Source organism: Agelaius tricolor, unplaced genomic scaffold (genome assembly GCF_023055355.1).
Source record: "Agelaius tricolor isolate 1412-34295 unplaced genomic scaffold, bAgeTri1.0.p SCAF_4, whole genome shotgun sequence".
Taxonomy (NCBI): Eukaryota; Metazoa; Chordata; class Aves; order Passeriformes; family Icteridae; genus Agelaius; species Agelaius tricolor.
Window position 1 is genome coordinate 842,803 of NW_027269264.1, and position 16,282 is coordinate 859,084.

The 16,282-nt window shown below is 40.0% G+C and overlaps 1 protein-coding gene across 1 annotated transcript in view; it reads right to left on the bottom strand.

Annotated features, from left to right (window-relative positions):
- Positions 1-16,220, bottom strand: part of PGGT1B (protein geranylgeranyltransferase type I subunit beta) — a 35,385-nt gene extending 19,165 nt beyond the window's left edge. Inside the window, 3 exon segments of the mRNA XM_071424343.1 lie at positions 2,750-2,817; positions 11,089-11,207; positions 16,010-16,220. Coding sequence (XP_071280444.1) covers positions 2,750-2,817; positions 11,089-11,207; positions 16,010-16,149 — 327 coding nt within the window. The 5' untranslated portion in view covers positions 16,150-16,220.
- Positions 16,221-16,282: the final 62 nt, after the last annotated feature.

The following is a 16,282-nucleotide window of genomic DNA, read 5'->3' on the forward strand; positions in this document are numbered from 1 at the left end:
TGAATGTGAAGCTAGAGGAGTCACTCTAAGCATTCATTCACAGTTAAGACGGCTACATCTCGTGAGGGCTGTGTTGTGAGTCGGTGAAGCGGATATGGTTTTGTTTCACTTTTGCTTTTGTCCCAAAAAGCTGCAAAGACGCTGCTGTCAAACACCTCAAAGGCAACAGCTAAAACACCACTACTCCCAAATCAAACCCAAATAACCTGCTCTTGAGAAATTTAGGAAAGCTGGACATTCTAACATAACCTTCACACTTTTCTATTAGTTTGAAGGGCCCCTACTGACTGAATAGATTTGGCTATCACTTTCTTAAGAGCTCAAGAATGAAATCACTATAGTGGCATGTAATAGATAGCAATTGTCCATGCAAATCCAAAATGCTTACAGACTTTTTCAAAAAGTATTTTTTATGGCAGACTTAATAGAACACTTTTAAATAACGAAAAAAGAAAAATTACTTGACCGTAAACACATCCCAGAGTCATGGCAGTGAATTTCTGATTCTTTTTTCTGAGTTATTTCAGGACATTTCAGGCAACAGTGCTGGAAATGCTTTAAACCTTTATTTGCCAATAAATCAAACAGATGCAATCCTTCAAATGCAGATACAACGAAGAAAGTACTGCAATGCTTGAATAAAAACCACATTCATGTGCAAACAATTTTCTAGAGATAGTGACCTTGTAGCTAATTTCTACAAGTAACTTGATTCTACCTCTTTATCTCATATGTATAGTGGCCAACACATTCTAAGACACCAGTGGACAGAAACATATTTCCAGTAAAGATAATATTTCAGTATGAAGCATTTACTATTGGAAGGCGAGAATTAAATTAAAACACCAGAAAGTGCTGGGAGGAGAAAACAATGCTCTGCCAATCTTACAGACTTTTTGTCTTCACAGCCCTTTACGTGATCTCAGAACTATAGGCAGAATAAACTCTTCTAGCTTCATACACTGGGGAGGATTTGAAAAAGGTTTCCAAAAGTATGCACTACTACTACTACTATTTAAAATACTACACTGTAGAGCTGCTAAAGGTATGATACAACTGGAAAAGGAAAGTAGAGGCCAGTGTGCAGGAAGGACTGCAAAAGAAGTACAGTAGTTCTGTCCTGTGTTTGAGAGTGAATCAAATTGTACTGAAAAGTAGATGAAAAATCTGTGAAAGCACCAAACTAGCCTCTGCTAACCTCATTTCTGTCTTTTATTAAAAGCATTTTCTTTTCACATGGAAGAACTCTCTTGAACTGGGCTTCAAAGCATTTGCTCTCATTGTCATGACAAACAGGGATGAACAGACATGCCTAAGTCTGGGTGGGTATCAGGTGCAGTCAAATATGAATGATTCAACACAGGAAGAGAAATACCAGTTGCAAACACTGACACTTGCAGACACCCACTTTGGAAGAAACAGCCAGGCCCAGTCTATTAATACATGCCTCCCTGGTTGGTGTCACCGCCAAGATTTTAGGTGTTTTTTTTAGGTGTTTTTTTTAGGTGACAGTGGGATGGCCTACATGGCACCAGACACACTGGCAGCATCAGATGGGATTCACTTTTCTCAAAGGACCTGACCTGGACAAGCTCCAGAAGTGGGTCATGAGAACCTCATGAGATTTAACAAGACCAAGTGCAAGGTGCTACACCCAGGTCAGGACAACCCCAGACTGGGAGGGTACAGAGAGGAAGAGAAGTCATGGAGAGCAAAGGGCTTGGGGGTTCTGCTGGGTGAGAGGCTGGACATGACCTGGCCCTGGGCAGTCACAGTCCAGAAAGCCAAATGTGTCCTGGTATGCATCCATAGCAGCATGGGCAGCAGGGGAGGGAGGGGATTCTGCTCTCCTCTGGTGAGACCCCATGTGGAATGCTGTGTCCAGGCCTGGGGTCTTCAGCACAGAGAGCATAGGAACCTGTTGGAACACATTCAGAGGAGGCCACTAAGTTCATTAGAGGGCTGGGGCACCTCTCCTATAAAAAAAGGCTATGAGAGTTGGGATTTGTCAGCCTGGAAAAGAGAAGGCTTTGAGGTAACTTAATTGTGGCCTTCCAGATCCTGAAAGGACCTACAAGAATGATGGAGAGAGACTCCTTTTCCTGTCAAGCATGCAGTGACAGGACAAGGACAATGGCTTCAAACTGAAAGAGAACAGGTTTAGACTACATATTAGGAAGAAATTCTTAACTGTGAGGGTGGAGAGGCATTGGAACAGATTGTCCAGAGCTGTGGAATGCCCATCCCTGGAAGCATCCAAGGCCAGGCTGAATGAGATGCTGAACAATCTGTCTAGCAGAGGGTGTCCCTGCCTGCAGCAAGGGGACAGGAGCTAGATGATCTTAAGGGCCCTTTTCAGCCTGAACCTTTCTATGATACCAAAGAACAGCATGTTCTGCATCACTTAATTAGGGCTGTTCTGCCCGGCTTCTCTAGCTCATGACAATTCTTCAGCTAGAGAAGTTTTCCTTTGTTAGGAGAAGACCAGAGAAGGAGGAGACCGCACTGAGATAAGCCACAATTTGTGTGTCAGTTTCTTCACTGCTGTGAGAATTTAAGTTCTAGGTATCATTTTAGTATGTTTCTTATGCACGTTTCTTAAAAGTTCTGCAAACATTTCAGTATTATTAACAGCACAAAATTCCCTGCTGTCCAGACATTCTGTAATTATGCAATTAATATTATAGAAAAGACACAAGATCATTTATTGCCTAATTGAAAACATTTCACATATACATTCTTAACTGACCTTGGAGGGATTGAATGGCATCCCTAAATATGAAGAACCTCTGAATCCACAGCGATTCATATTTGATCCTGTAAAAGATTAAAACAATACTCAACTAACTTGTTTTGTTGAAACATTTATTATAAACTATAATTATCTAATGAGATCAAGACCCGTTAGCTCAACACTATTCACAGACATAATAAAGTGTGCATGTGTCTCTCATTTCCCAACCTTAGTTTGGTATCTCTCTCATTAACAAAAAAAAATAAAGAAAACCACAAGCAAACTCAACTTACTTATCGGTGTAGTGACAAAACACAAAGCATCAGATTTTTAATGTTTTTTTAATTTGGTGGAAATACAGTTTGTGTCACCACAGACTTGTCTTCCATGCCCACATGAAAAAAAGAGAAAAGGACTGCTCCCCTGGGAAAATGGCCAGAGTTAACATATTTTTTTTATTCCTCTCTGGATTCTTGCCTGGTAATACCATCTGTTCCCAAGCAGAACTGTTTCAAGATACTTCGCAACACGTTCAAGGACAAACAATTCGCAGTTTTAAGCACATTGTAGCTATCAAACATTTCTGTCAGTGATACAGTGTAATTTGTTTCAAACGAATCACAATGCCTGAGCATGTGGCACAAAGAACCATGAACCAAATGTTGTCAAGAGTTTAAGTACAGCTTCGCAGGACTCAAAACTTGCTTTTGCATGGCAAAACCTCAGTTTAGTGCTCAATGTCTGAAACTAAAAACCTAATGAATGAACGCCACAGTCAAACAGCAGCTAGTTGTTCTTAAATACTATTGACCTCTTTTAAGTTATTCAGCCTTTAAGCTAAAAATCTTCATGGATATTAAAGAAAATTGCCCCAGAATAAATAAGAATGAATATTTATAAAGCTGAAAGCTCTAAGCCACATCACTATGCAATGTGGCCTACAAGCTCTGGTATAATTTAGCAGCATATTACCTTCTAATTCTAAACATACTCTGTATATATGCAAAATTTAAACTAGAAAGGTTTTATTAGCTTAAGAATTTCAACTTGGCCAGAAGTATGCAAGTTTCTCTGCCAGACAAGTCTTTGGAGCTAAATGACATAGAGTGAAACACCTGCAATTCTCCACTTCCTCCACAGTTCAGCCAAAAGCACTTCTTAATGATTCTACACATGTAACAAAAGCAACTTCAGCCTGCTTAAAAGCTGGTGTGCCATAGTCTGATCCACACAGAGGAAACAAAAAGAAAAAAATAATATCTGTTTTATTTTATTATAATATAAACATTCTTAGCAGAGAACATTTGTCTATTCACTTGTAGAGTCAAAAACTTGCATTTCATGTCGCCTCCGCCTCTGGAAAGCATAAAAAATTAAATGAGTCTTAAAGACTAATATAAAGTCCCAAAGGACACCGCCCAAAAAAGCATCACAATTTCAAAAATGACACAATGTGACCAAATCAGTAAGAGAGGACCTAGAATTCTTGCCTGGTAAGTCCCAGATTTCCTAGGTGACATCGTGGGAGGGGGGAAAAAAATCACATTCACATTCATTTTCAGTAAAAATTAACCTGTGTCTTAAGTGCTTAAGCAAACTAGAACCCTCACTTTGAAATGATACTGGTATGGAAACCCTTTACCTAGAAAAGAGATATTGTGCTACTAACACAGCTATTCTGGCCTACTGCAAAGGACACGTGCTACAATTAAGACAGCTCTGCAGCTGAACAGAACTCAGCTGATAGTTGCTAGATGGAAGGATTCATCCCAGAAATACCAATCCTCATCACGGGCCTTTTGGACTGTAACTTATAATTCATTATCAAGGCAGAAATGGCAGCATGAAACACAAGTTTGTGTGCTGTTAGTGGGTCAGTCTGATCCCCTTCTGAGTTCACAGATGCTATACAAATAGATTAAAAATAAACTACATTAATGAAATCATGATGTATTACTCCCTTTAGATGTTCAATTTTCATGCAGTATTTCAAAACCTTTCTTCTAATACTGAACTTTTATCAACTAGAAAACAGAATAAACAATTTTAAATTTGGATTTAAAGTTGGATTTTTAACTGTATTGCTATGAATTTAAAAATCTATGTTGACACTTTTTGTCAGTACTTCTCATCTCCCACTCCAAACTTCATACACTGGCTCCTAGGAAAAAGAGAAGACCAACATGCCCTTTTAGGAAAACTTTAGGGCAAACTTTGCAGGGAATTTGATCATCTCCCCCCTTAAATGCAATGTGCTTGCAATAGATGCTTCCTAGACCTTCCCAGACTGTTACAAGGGAGTTGCTAAATCTCTAGTCACAGTACATGAAGTAAAAAATAGAATTTTGAGTTGATAAAGGAAGCATTAAAACAGGAAGTGAACACAGCTTGTTTTTAACCACAGGACTCTGGAACACTGATGTAGCGTCTCAAAATGGTTTTTTAGCATCCTGTGACCATACTAGTTGAAAATCAAATGAAAACCAAAGGCAAGTTACCGGAAATTACTCTCTTTCGGTTTATGAAAGAAACTTTACAAAGTGAAATTTCATCTTCTGTAAAGTTGGCTTTACTATTTTATTGCAATTTACTTGTACTTCTTGTTTTATGTAATAGCTTAGTATTGCTAATCAAACTCTTCACTTTCCTGAACCAAAAATGGGCTGTCAGAATCAGAAATAGAGTTAAAAACGAAATAGAAACAAATTCAAAGGATGTGATTGCAGCCTATGTCCCTTGGGGCAAAACTGCTGGAGTGGCCAGTTCAGCTGTAGCAGAGTTTGCTGTGCCTCACCTCAACTGCAGCTGTGAAATGGTACCACCTGGTGGTTCACTTCCACCACCAACCTTACTTAGCCACTTTCTACAGGAGCTTAAGACAGAGCAAAGAGTAACAAATACTTCACAAACTGCTGTGTAACTATTTGTGGTGGTTCGAAAGCTGAAAAAACACACCTGGAAAAATGTTTCACATTTGACAACTAAAGAAAACGGACCCTTTTCCAAAACTAAGAGACTTCATGCTTAAATCAAGAGCAGTTGAAACTTCCCTGTGAAGAAAAAAATGTTACTTATGCGTCCTTAAACCAGAAAGTCCTTAAGATATGTAAAAGAGTTTCAAGTGATGACCACAGACAACTTATCCTATGAGCTCTTTTTTTACAGACAGGGAATTTTTGTTATTTATATTTTATGATTTCTCTTGCATGGAAGAATTGATAAACTTTTACCACTAATTTTTCACATTCAGATTATCTATGCATTCCTCTGGCTGCAAGACTTGTCTCCTTTTGCTAACTACAGGAGTTTACACACATTACTAAAATCTTATAATGTATAAAAAAAAATCACAGCTTTAATTATAGGCTGATTCAGTCCATACATCCAGATAAAAGTAAGCATAAGCTCTTCTCACTGAACTAGAGCTTGTGATTGCTCCTGTACATCAAAGCACTAGAGGATGTCACTAAATGCAAAGTTGCATTCTCCAAAATGTCCATTATACATCTAGATAAACACTTCAGATGCAGCCATAAAAGAAAGTCAGGCTGGAAGAAAATTTGCATTTTCCCTCAAGAAACTCATGATCAGAAAGCTCACATGTATCAATGATTTCAAAAAAGGCAATGTCATTTTATACATTTCTTTCAGTACTGCCACATAAGAAGAAAGAATCATTAATACAAATCTGAATTTAGACTTTGACAGAAGTAAGTTTTAGGTCTGTCACGTATCATACTGGTTTTCAGTCTAGTATCCATGGGTCCTGGGGATTCAGACCAATAAATAACATATGTTTTGGTATTCCTTTTAGTTCCATTTTTTTAGTACAGCAAAGCTAGTGAAGCATCCAGCTGTCAAAAAACACAATTTTCTTCCTTCTTCCATAGTGGGCTGGCACTGGCGCTCCCAATCAACACAGTTCACCAATGCAACACAAAGCTAACCTTCTGTTAGATAAATAAATGCGTGTTTTTCTGCCACTGCAGCAAGCTCTCAAGCAGGGTCAAACAAATGCCACTGTTCCTATGGGGGAGGATGGTAGATGAATATGGCCAAGCAGTGTGCTTCCACTGTGTAATTAGATTACTTGAGTACAAAGCTCTGGATTCACTCTCTTTTAAAAGTGCTGAACTGGCCCTGAATGTGACTTGCAAGAAACTGGGATACATCTTTCTTAAATTGTATGAGTTGCACTTTAGTTAGTTAAAATAAACTTGAAATAGCTCTGTCAAGGAGCTGCACTAAGAGAGGAAAAACAGTAAAACACTGACATCATCTTAAGAACAAGCAACTAGCTAAAAGAGGGTGTTTTGTCAACCCTTTCCCAATTTCACTAACACTTCAAAAAGTAGCACTTTAATCTAAAAATGTATCATTTCTGCGAAGCTTGTAAAAGAACATTACCCTCCACAAAATTAAAAAAGAAAAATGCACTTTTTAAGATTTCAACTTCTTTCTAAGAGGAAACATAGTTAGGTCTTCTTGCAGCGACCACAGAAAGAAAACAAAACCACACAGTAGCTATCCACCTAAGTAAAGCATTCACTAAAAGGGAAGGAAAGGTAACAATGGCCAAAATCAAAGATAAAGCCAAACTATTTAGCATGAGTTACAGAAGATGGGGATCCTTCAAACAAGCAGAAGGCAGCAGTAAGTGGAAGCATTCATCTAAGAATGTGTTTCTGTGTGAGGCTCAGTTTGCACATGTGATGTGTTGCCATTCCTTCCTAATTAGAAGTGGTATTGAGCCAGCTTCTGGAAGACTTGAGCTAAACTTTTGGTACCAAAAAGACATATTTTGTTTGAATCACAGCTACAACAAACCCACAGAAGAATACAGTCTATCCTGACAGATTCTAATCTTCAGCTTCCTCAAGTGCATTTTGATTAGGCTGACAGAGCATATGTTTGCCTTCTTACTCAGTAGATCAAGATCTCAACATTAGTGTGCTTTAGTTTCAAAACTACAAACCTCTGAAGTGAAGCTGTCATTAGCCATTAGACATACTACATACCAGTAAATACAAACATGTCACTTAAGACTATCATAGGGTATTGCGAGACTTTATCCAAGAAGCGCTCTAAATCACCAAATTCTGAATTTTCTAGCAGGTTCTGTAACACTCTGCTGTAGTGGGTTGACTCCAACCAGCAGCTGAGGCAAGAAAACAGAGAGATGAAGAGAAGACTCAGAGAGTGAGACAGACAGTTTGACAGTGTGGGTGCACAGCAAAGCAAAGTAGGAATTCATTTACTACTTCCCATCAGCTGGGCAGGTATATAGTCACTTCCCAGAAAGCAGGGCCTCAGCAAGTGTATGGGTTACTCAGGAAGATAAATGCCAGAACCACGAATATTGCCCCCTTTCTCCTTCTCTTCCCAAGTTGGTTTTTTTTTGTTTTGTTTTGTTTTTTTCTGAAAATGATGCTAGATGCTATGGAGTGTCCCTCTGGATAGTCCAGAGGTCAGCCTGGGTCAGCTGTCCTGGCTGTGTCCCCTGCGATATCTGCCATTGGAAAAGGAGTGCAGAGGAGGCAAAAAGAGCTAGCCTTGATTAGCACTGCTCAGCAACAGCTGAAAGACTAAAACACTCTTTTGGTACCAGGCTCAGAACACAGCAGATTAGAGGCGACTGTAAAAAAAATTAATTCTAGCCCAGCCAGTGCACCCACTTTAACAGTTATTGATAAACAGATACTAAGTTTGTGGAGCACCAACTACTCTGTCTCCCATCCACTGGAAAGAAGGCTCTAAGATAGCAGTAGTTCTCAAAATAATATGAATTTACCCTCTTAAAAAATGCTTTAAATAAAAATCAAGTTAAGTGCTGTGCATAAAGGAACCTTTGGAGGGACAAACATGAAAAGCAAAGAAATTTATTTTCCAATAAGAATTACAGGAATTCTCTTTTTGACTGATACCAAATTTTAGAAATTCAACCACTGATGCAATCAATAACAATCCCAAGATTCTGTAAAAACATACTACCATTTAAAATGTAGCTTTTAAATTGGTTTTCGGTCCCAGAGCCAAACTTTGTGAAGACTTTCCTTAAATACAATGCAGTCACTTTAGATTGGTGGAATTCATCATTATAAAAGAGTATTTTAATTTGAATTTTTATAAATCAATACTCCAGGGAAAGAGACATTTATCAGAATGCATGAAAAAAATTGAGCAATAGCATGTTTCTTTAAAAGTAAAACATTGTGCTTTCTTGGTTTTGGTTTTCTTTTTGTTCAAATCCAGACAGATTCCAATCCATCAAGCTAGGAATCTCCTCTTTAACTGGAGATGCACAAGCACTTTGAAACCAAAAACTTCAGTGCTGTAGCCTACCACAGTTTAGTCACTTCTCCAAAGAGGCCGAAAGAGGGAGTAGGAGCTCTGCTGCTGGGAGGCTGCCAATTAACAAGCATTGCACCCACTCAGGATTATAAACCAGAGAGCCAATACAATTTACTGGAAGTAGACATTACCAGAGTGTAGGTGTTTCCTTCTTCACATTTAGTCATTCAATATCTAGCCTGCTGCTATCAGCATCATTTACATTTTGCACTTTCTATTGCACATTTTGTCCAACAGAAAAAGCAAAAAGGAAAAACAAATGACGCTGAAGTTTTAGCAGTCAAGTGACCAGATAAGAGCAGTGCTATTACCAATGAAGAACAAGAGTTATTACAGTATGATACAAAAACACAGAACTGAAGGGCAGCTTGTTCTTCTAGTGAAAAACAGATTTATTACCTGGAAAGCACAGAGTGCACTGCCAAAAGTGCCCTCCCCAAAACTCCTCTCAGTTTTGAGGGGATGATTGCTAGAAAAAGAAGGAGCACATCTCTGCCAAACTGTCAGCCTGTACATCTGCACACTGATATTTTTACTGCCCTCCCTAGGAGGCTCCAGACAATGGCAATATTCTAAACACTGACCAGGTAGAATCCCCAGAGAATTACTGCATACTATCAAACACAAACAAACAAACAGAAATGCCTGGTCTAATCTCTCTTCTTGCAAACTTCCCTCTTCTTTTGGAATTAAATCCTAAAGACTGGTATAAAAGTCACAAAGTGAGCAACTTCTAGAAACAAAGCATGTACACTGTGGAAAGACTTCTTAACAGTAAGAAGCACAGGAACCTTCTAATCATTAAAAAACTTTGTAGGATTATTTATATAGCCCAAACTCCTATTTTTTAAGAATCAGTCCTGGAAGGCAATATGAGAAAAAACAAATCCATCAAAACTAGTTCCTGTGGTGGATCTGATGGTTTCTAAATCTCCAGAGTAAGAAAAAGGATTTTTTTTATTACTGTATAAATAAAGCACCAGCAGTCCTGACTTCCATATGCTTATTTCATAAAACTGATTTTAGAGACCTAATTTGTTGTATTTAGAGACAAATATTATTTGTTGTATATAATTAGAATAAATAATAGAAGGAAACACTGAATTTTCTGCCTATATCCATCCAAAGTACATGGATGGATGTATTAATGATTTTACAGACAGGCAATTGGAGAGACCACCAGCCTGGAGCTATGCCCACAGCAGCATTTAACACGCCAGCACCTTCTGTCATAGAGCAGCAGTGCCTCACCTACGTCTCCCTCCCTCCTTCCCACTCCTTGTAGTGCTAACAGCCATTCCCCTGGGCTGCCACACAAAAAACTGCCAACACCAACTAGCCCACAGGAACAGCACCTCCCTAACTTCTGTCAAACCAGCCAGGAAAGGGACATTTCCTGCGAGTTCCCTTGTCAGCTTTTCTGCTATGCACCTTCCATTCTGAGGACAGCTGGGATTCAGCAGCAGCATTATTCCTTCTCAAAACCTAGGGTAAATTCAACCGTCACAGATCTAAGGAACATCAGGCAGGGACTGCATTTATCCTTTTTGCTTCTTACTCTTACACCTCCAAATCTCCAAAAGCTGTTGTAAAAAACCACACCTGTGATCACAGATCCTGACATTGAAGTGGAAGTCAATATAATCACTATTACACTTGTAATACTTTTAAAACAAATGCATTTCTTTTAGAAGCAGGTGAAACATTCCTCTGAAATACCTAAAGGTGCATATATATGTGTATATATATATATAAATAAATAACTTTATTATACTATTTTATACTGGCTGATCTTCAATTAATTTTGGCTTTTTCTAGCTTTATTACTTGTGAGGGATCTATATCCAAGATCTGCTAAACATCACTACCTGAAATTATCAGGACTGTACTTCAGGAAGGTCAACCGTGTATTTTATAAAAACAAGAGTCATCCACTATTCCCCAAGTAAAAAGCAGAAGTAAAAATATTAATATCAATAAAAAAAAACTAAAAACTCACTCACTGTCTTCTGTGGGAAGGACCTGCAGGGAATAAATCCATTCTATTATATCATCTTTGTTCACCACATCTAAGGAATCCAACATATCCAGACCAGAGAGTGCGAAAAATGCAATTGTCAACCTAAAAGAAAAAGATAAGACTTACACTTCCCACCATAAATATCATGGGGAAATTAACAAATGGTTGCAGCAACAGACACATCTATGAATTCTCAGCCTTTGACAGTGGTGCAACACAGAGCCTAGCTTAGAATACATGAAAGTCATCTACCGGACAAAATAATGTTCTTTGTACTGAAAACATTTCTCTGCCTCAGCAAGATTTTTCATATAAGCTGTCCCTCCTTTTATATAATAATGATATGTCAATTAAAAATTTATGTAAGGGCCTGTTTACCCAAAAGAAAACCCCAACAAAACAACCCACTAAGAAGTAAACTAGGTTATGATATCAACATATGGAGAACTAGTTCTCTGTGAAGAATTCTTACATGAACAATCCCCTAAACATGCATTAGGCAGATATGCAAGGTAACCCTTAACTATAGTAAGCTGCCTCTTATTATGTCTCAAACCCAATTTCAGATGTCAAGGTCAAACAGCAAAACCTACTTTGTAAGCAAACAATGCATAAATAGGCATATAGAATGAATTAACATCTAGAGGTATTTATTTCTGGTCCCTGGGTGCAAAGCAGCCTAGATGACTACCTTACTTAAACATCCAAAATTAAGCATGTCACATTCAAGTATCCCACAGAGCAGTGGAGTAGCTAGCATGCTGAATGTCCTTCTTTCCTACAACTTGTTTCCTTCCATGAATGTGTGCTATCATACCTGCTAATTAGCACCTTCTTTACTGGGTTTGTTTTAACTCAAACCATTGCAGCCACCCCTGGCATGGCCCTCCAGCAGCGCATTACTCACTCTGACAGAGCACCAAAGCAACAGCACTGGGTTAGGAACTTGGGAGCACTTACTGTGAGAGAAAACACTCTTGTAATGTTCCCTTGGATGTTCTGACTCACTGAAATTAGCTGGATGTTTATTTTGCCACCCACACTTGTCTGACCCTTCTAGAAATTCTTGCTCTCCATACACCAGATAAGATGATGGATTGTGAAACAACTGCTACACATGCAGAAACTAAAATACAGTACGCAAAGGAAAGCCATCACTTAATACCAACTTTCCTTACAAGATTAAGTTGTAATTAGTATTTACCTCACAAACTGGTGAGCCACCCTGGCCAGAGGTTGGTACCACTGAGGAGATAGATGTGGACAGGAGTCATCACAGCCACTTAATGTCTGCATGAGGTTCTGCATCAGAACCACAAACAGTAAGACCATGTGAGTCAGCCCAAAGCACACATCCAAAAGAATTATTCTAATTAAAACACAGCAGCCAAATGGCAACGCAGCAGATGTTAATCTCAATACAGTGGCACAACCTCCTAAGGTGACATTCCTACCAGCTAGCTAGTAAAATATGTATATTTACTGCCATTATTTCAAATATTGAGAAAGCCAGAAAAAGTATGTTGCACACAAAAGGATTCTATGTAGAACAAGAGTCTATTTTAACCCTTCTGATGACTAAGAAATTGTTTTTCAAAGTGTAAAATTAACACTTCAAGGCTTATATCAACTTTTTGATCAGATCCCTGTTTAACCCAGAATTTGACCCTGGATAATAAATAACTAACAAAAAAAAATCACTAATTTTATTTTAAATAAACAAGGAATTTACTGTTCAGCTACAATAAACTATTTCTTTGAAACACTGCCTGTACGTTCTGATCTTCATGAACACTGACAATCTTTTACTAGAGCTATTAAAAAGACGTTTTCACTCCATCTTACCCAGCTAAGTTACTTCCAATGAGGTACAAACATGCCAACATCCACACTAGAAACTGCTGCAAAGTCCAAAACCACAAGGCTATACATACAACATAGATAGCAAATCTCCTTTACAGTTGAAAATGCATGTGTCAGATATATACACTTAAAAAGTAGTTTTCAGTATAGTTAGGGTTCAGTTAATTTATTCAGAGTTGACTGTCTCCAGCATTACTGAAGAACAGCCTGTAGTGTGATGGAATTTATTTATGGTAGGCAAGAGTGTCTGGCAGCACTGGTCATACACAGGTTGCAATACAGCTGTTTAGGTACTGCATCTTTTCTCCATATGCTATCCTCCCTCACCAAAAATTAACAGACATATGTCCTAGCAAGAGCAACTCTTAGCAGCACCTCAGGTGACAGACACATGCCAAGAAGTGTAAAACTTTATTTACAACCATTTCCACAGAGGATGGCCACCAGGACACTTTGGATGGCAGATTCAGACCCCTTTGTCTCTTTGTCTTCAAACGAGGACAAAGACTACAGTTTTACAGAAGAATTCAAAAAGCACTGGAAGTGACAAATTTGAGAAACTGATTAAATGTGCTACAAAGAGCACTGGAATCTTAAAAAAAGAGTACCAGAATCTTAAAGACTTCAGAGACCAGAAAGTTGCATTTTCCTGCAAAACCTCACAGTGCTGACAATCAATGTGTATGAAACACCATCAATCAGAATGTTAAAAAACTACTCTTGCAGCAGCTACTGTTGCATGTGAATAGCTACAGATAAAAATAATTACAAAGGGTTTTGAGGCAAGAAGTTGAGCAGAGAACATGAAATGAATTTTCTTTATTCTCCGTTATTGTTTGACAACTGACAGCTTAAGCTGGAATGCACCATCACAGTGAGGAAAATTCCTCTACCATCCTTGTCTGGTGACAACAAATACAGTTTTCTACTGCAGTGCAGTGAAAAAAAGATCTGACAAATGACTTTATTTATTTATTTAACACATCTCTCTTTAATTTAGTTGAGTTTCCCCATCTAACTCAAAATAGAACCACTCCAATTCAGGAACAGGGGAAATATGAATAAAAGGGTAACAGCATTTCTTTCTGCAGCTGAATCAGCTCCAGAGGTTTGCTGAAGGTTTGCTGAACTCAGTGACCTTGAACTTGGCAAGACGGGAAACTTAATACCCTTGAAATCAAGCTGGAATTTATGCATTTATGGCTCAATCTCCCACTCAGAATCTGTCAACAGACAGGTGTGCAGCCCTCCAGAACATGTCTACATTGTCAAGGGCCTCTGGAGATCACTGGTCCCACCTTTTCAAGAACACGGGGCCTCAGGGGAGATGACCCAGGATCCTGAGAAGCCACATCCTCAAAGGTGACTCCATCACTTCCATGGGCAAGCTTTTTACGGTTAACTCTTCTAACAGTGAAGAACATTTTTTCTACAGCCACACAATTCTCCCCCAAGTACCTCATTCCCACAGCCTCCTGCCCCGTCACCATGATCCCTTGCAAACAGCACACCTCCATCTTTCTTTGGAAGTAGCTTCCCACCCATGGAAGACTGTGATTAGATCCCTCCTCTAGGCTGAAGACATCCCATTTCTTTAACTCTTTTCAAATGTCAGTGGGGCTAAGGTTAGCTATTTGTGTTATTGCTCTAGTACATCTGCATGCTGTGGTCATTTTAAGGCCTATACACAGGCATAGAATGCCTATACTTCCCCTTGCTGTCACCTAAAATAAATGAGAAAGCAGACTGAAACACCAACTAATTTTAACGAATAAATGATCTACACCTGTGCAACCAAAATGTCACAAAATTACAGAATAGCTGGGGTTGGAACGGACCTCTGGAGATCATCTCATACAACCCCCTTCTCCTAATGCAGGTTTACCCAGAGCAGTTTTTACAGGATTGTGTCCAAGCAGGTTTTGATTATCTCCAGGGAAGAAAACTCCACAACCTCCCTGGGCAGTCTGTTTCAGTGATCAGCCCAATATGAGGAAGTTTTTCTCCACTGAGATGGACCTTCCTGTGTTTCTGTCTGCTGCTTTTTGCCCTGTCACAGGGACCACTTAAAGAGTCTGGCCCCATCCTCTCAGCATCCACCCTTTAACATACTTGAATGCATTGGTAAGACCCTCTCTCAGTCATCCCTTTTTGAGGCTGAACAGGCCCAGCTCACCCAACCTTTCCTCACAGGAGAGATGCTCCAGTCCCTTAACCATCTTCTAAGCCCTCTGCTGGCCCCTCTCCAGTAGTTCTATTTCTAACTTTTCAATATAAAGTTGTGTTATTTCACACCCAGCTCAGCACTACCTGTTCTAGTCCTTACATGTTTATGCCAGGTGTTAGTGCTCTCAACCAAAATAAAGCAGGATGACCTGATCAAAGCCATGGAGCTTGCTGCACAGACATTATAAAGTGGAAAGAATTTTACTATTTTATTGGCTTAATAAGATTATCAAACCATCTACCTGTCTCCAATATTTTACCAAGTGCAGCTTGCTGATCACATTACTGGTATTTTTATGCTTCTGATGTAAGAATATAAAGACATTTTGAAAACATTAGAGGAACAAATGCCGCTCCAATTGAAAGTGAGGAACATATTTCACTAGTATTTTCTCTTTTATACTAGGTAATGAAGACTTAAAAATATTTGTTACATGAAGAGGAGTCTCCTGCGTGCCGAAGCTTAGGTGATTTATTTTAAAATGGCTTCCAAGGCAGATTAAGAGAGTGAAGCACTGGATTTAAAACAGATTAGAAAGATCAACAAGTCTTCCCTCGTGGATGTCAAGCAGTTTACGCGAGCGGTGACTACACCCCTACACTAACACGTATTTTTTGGGAGCCGTCTGCTGGTGGGCAGATTTATAGGGATGTTTTTCCTTCAGGCCGCGGGGCGCTGCTCCCGGCCGCGGGAGACGGCAGCGCTCCGGGAGAGGCTTCCCGGCACCGCGACCGCCCGGCGGGAGGGGAGCGCGGCCGGGCCGGGACGGGCGGGGGGCGCCGGGCGGACATGGCGGCGCCCGTCCCGCTGCTACCTGCTGGTCTCCAGGGACGAGTAGCGCTCGGGCAGGATCTGCAGGCACCGCTGGAAGAAGCGCACGTGCCGCTCCCGCAGGAAGTCCAGCCGCTCCGGCTCCCCCGGGCACGGCGCCGCCGCCGCCGCCGCCATCTCCATCTCGCCGCTGCTGCCCGCGCCCGGCGCGCCCGGATCGCGTCACCCGCGGCGCCCGCCCCGGGGCGGGGAAACGGAAGGGGGAACCAGCGGGAAAGGGAAAGGGAAGGGAAAGGAAGGATAGCGGGGAAAGGGA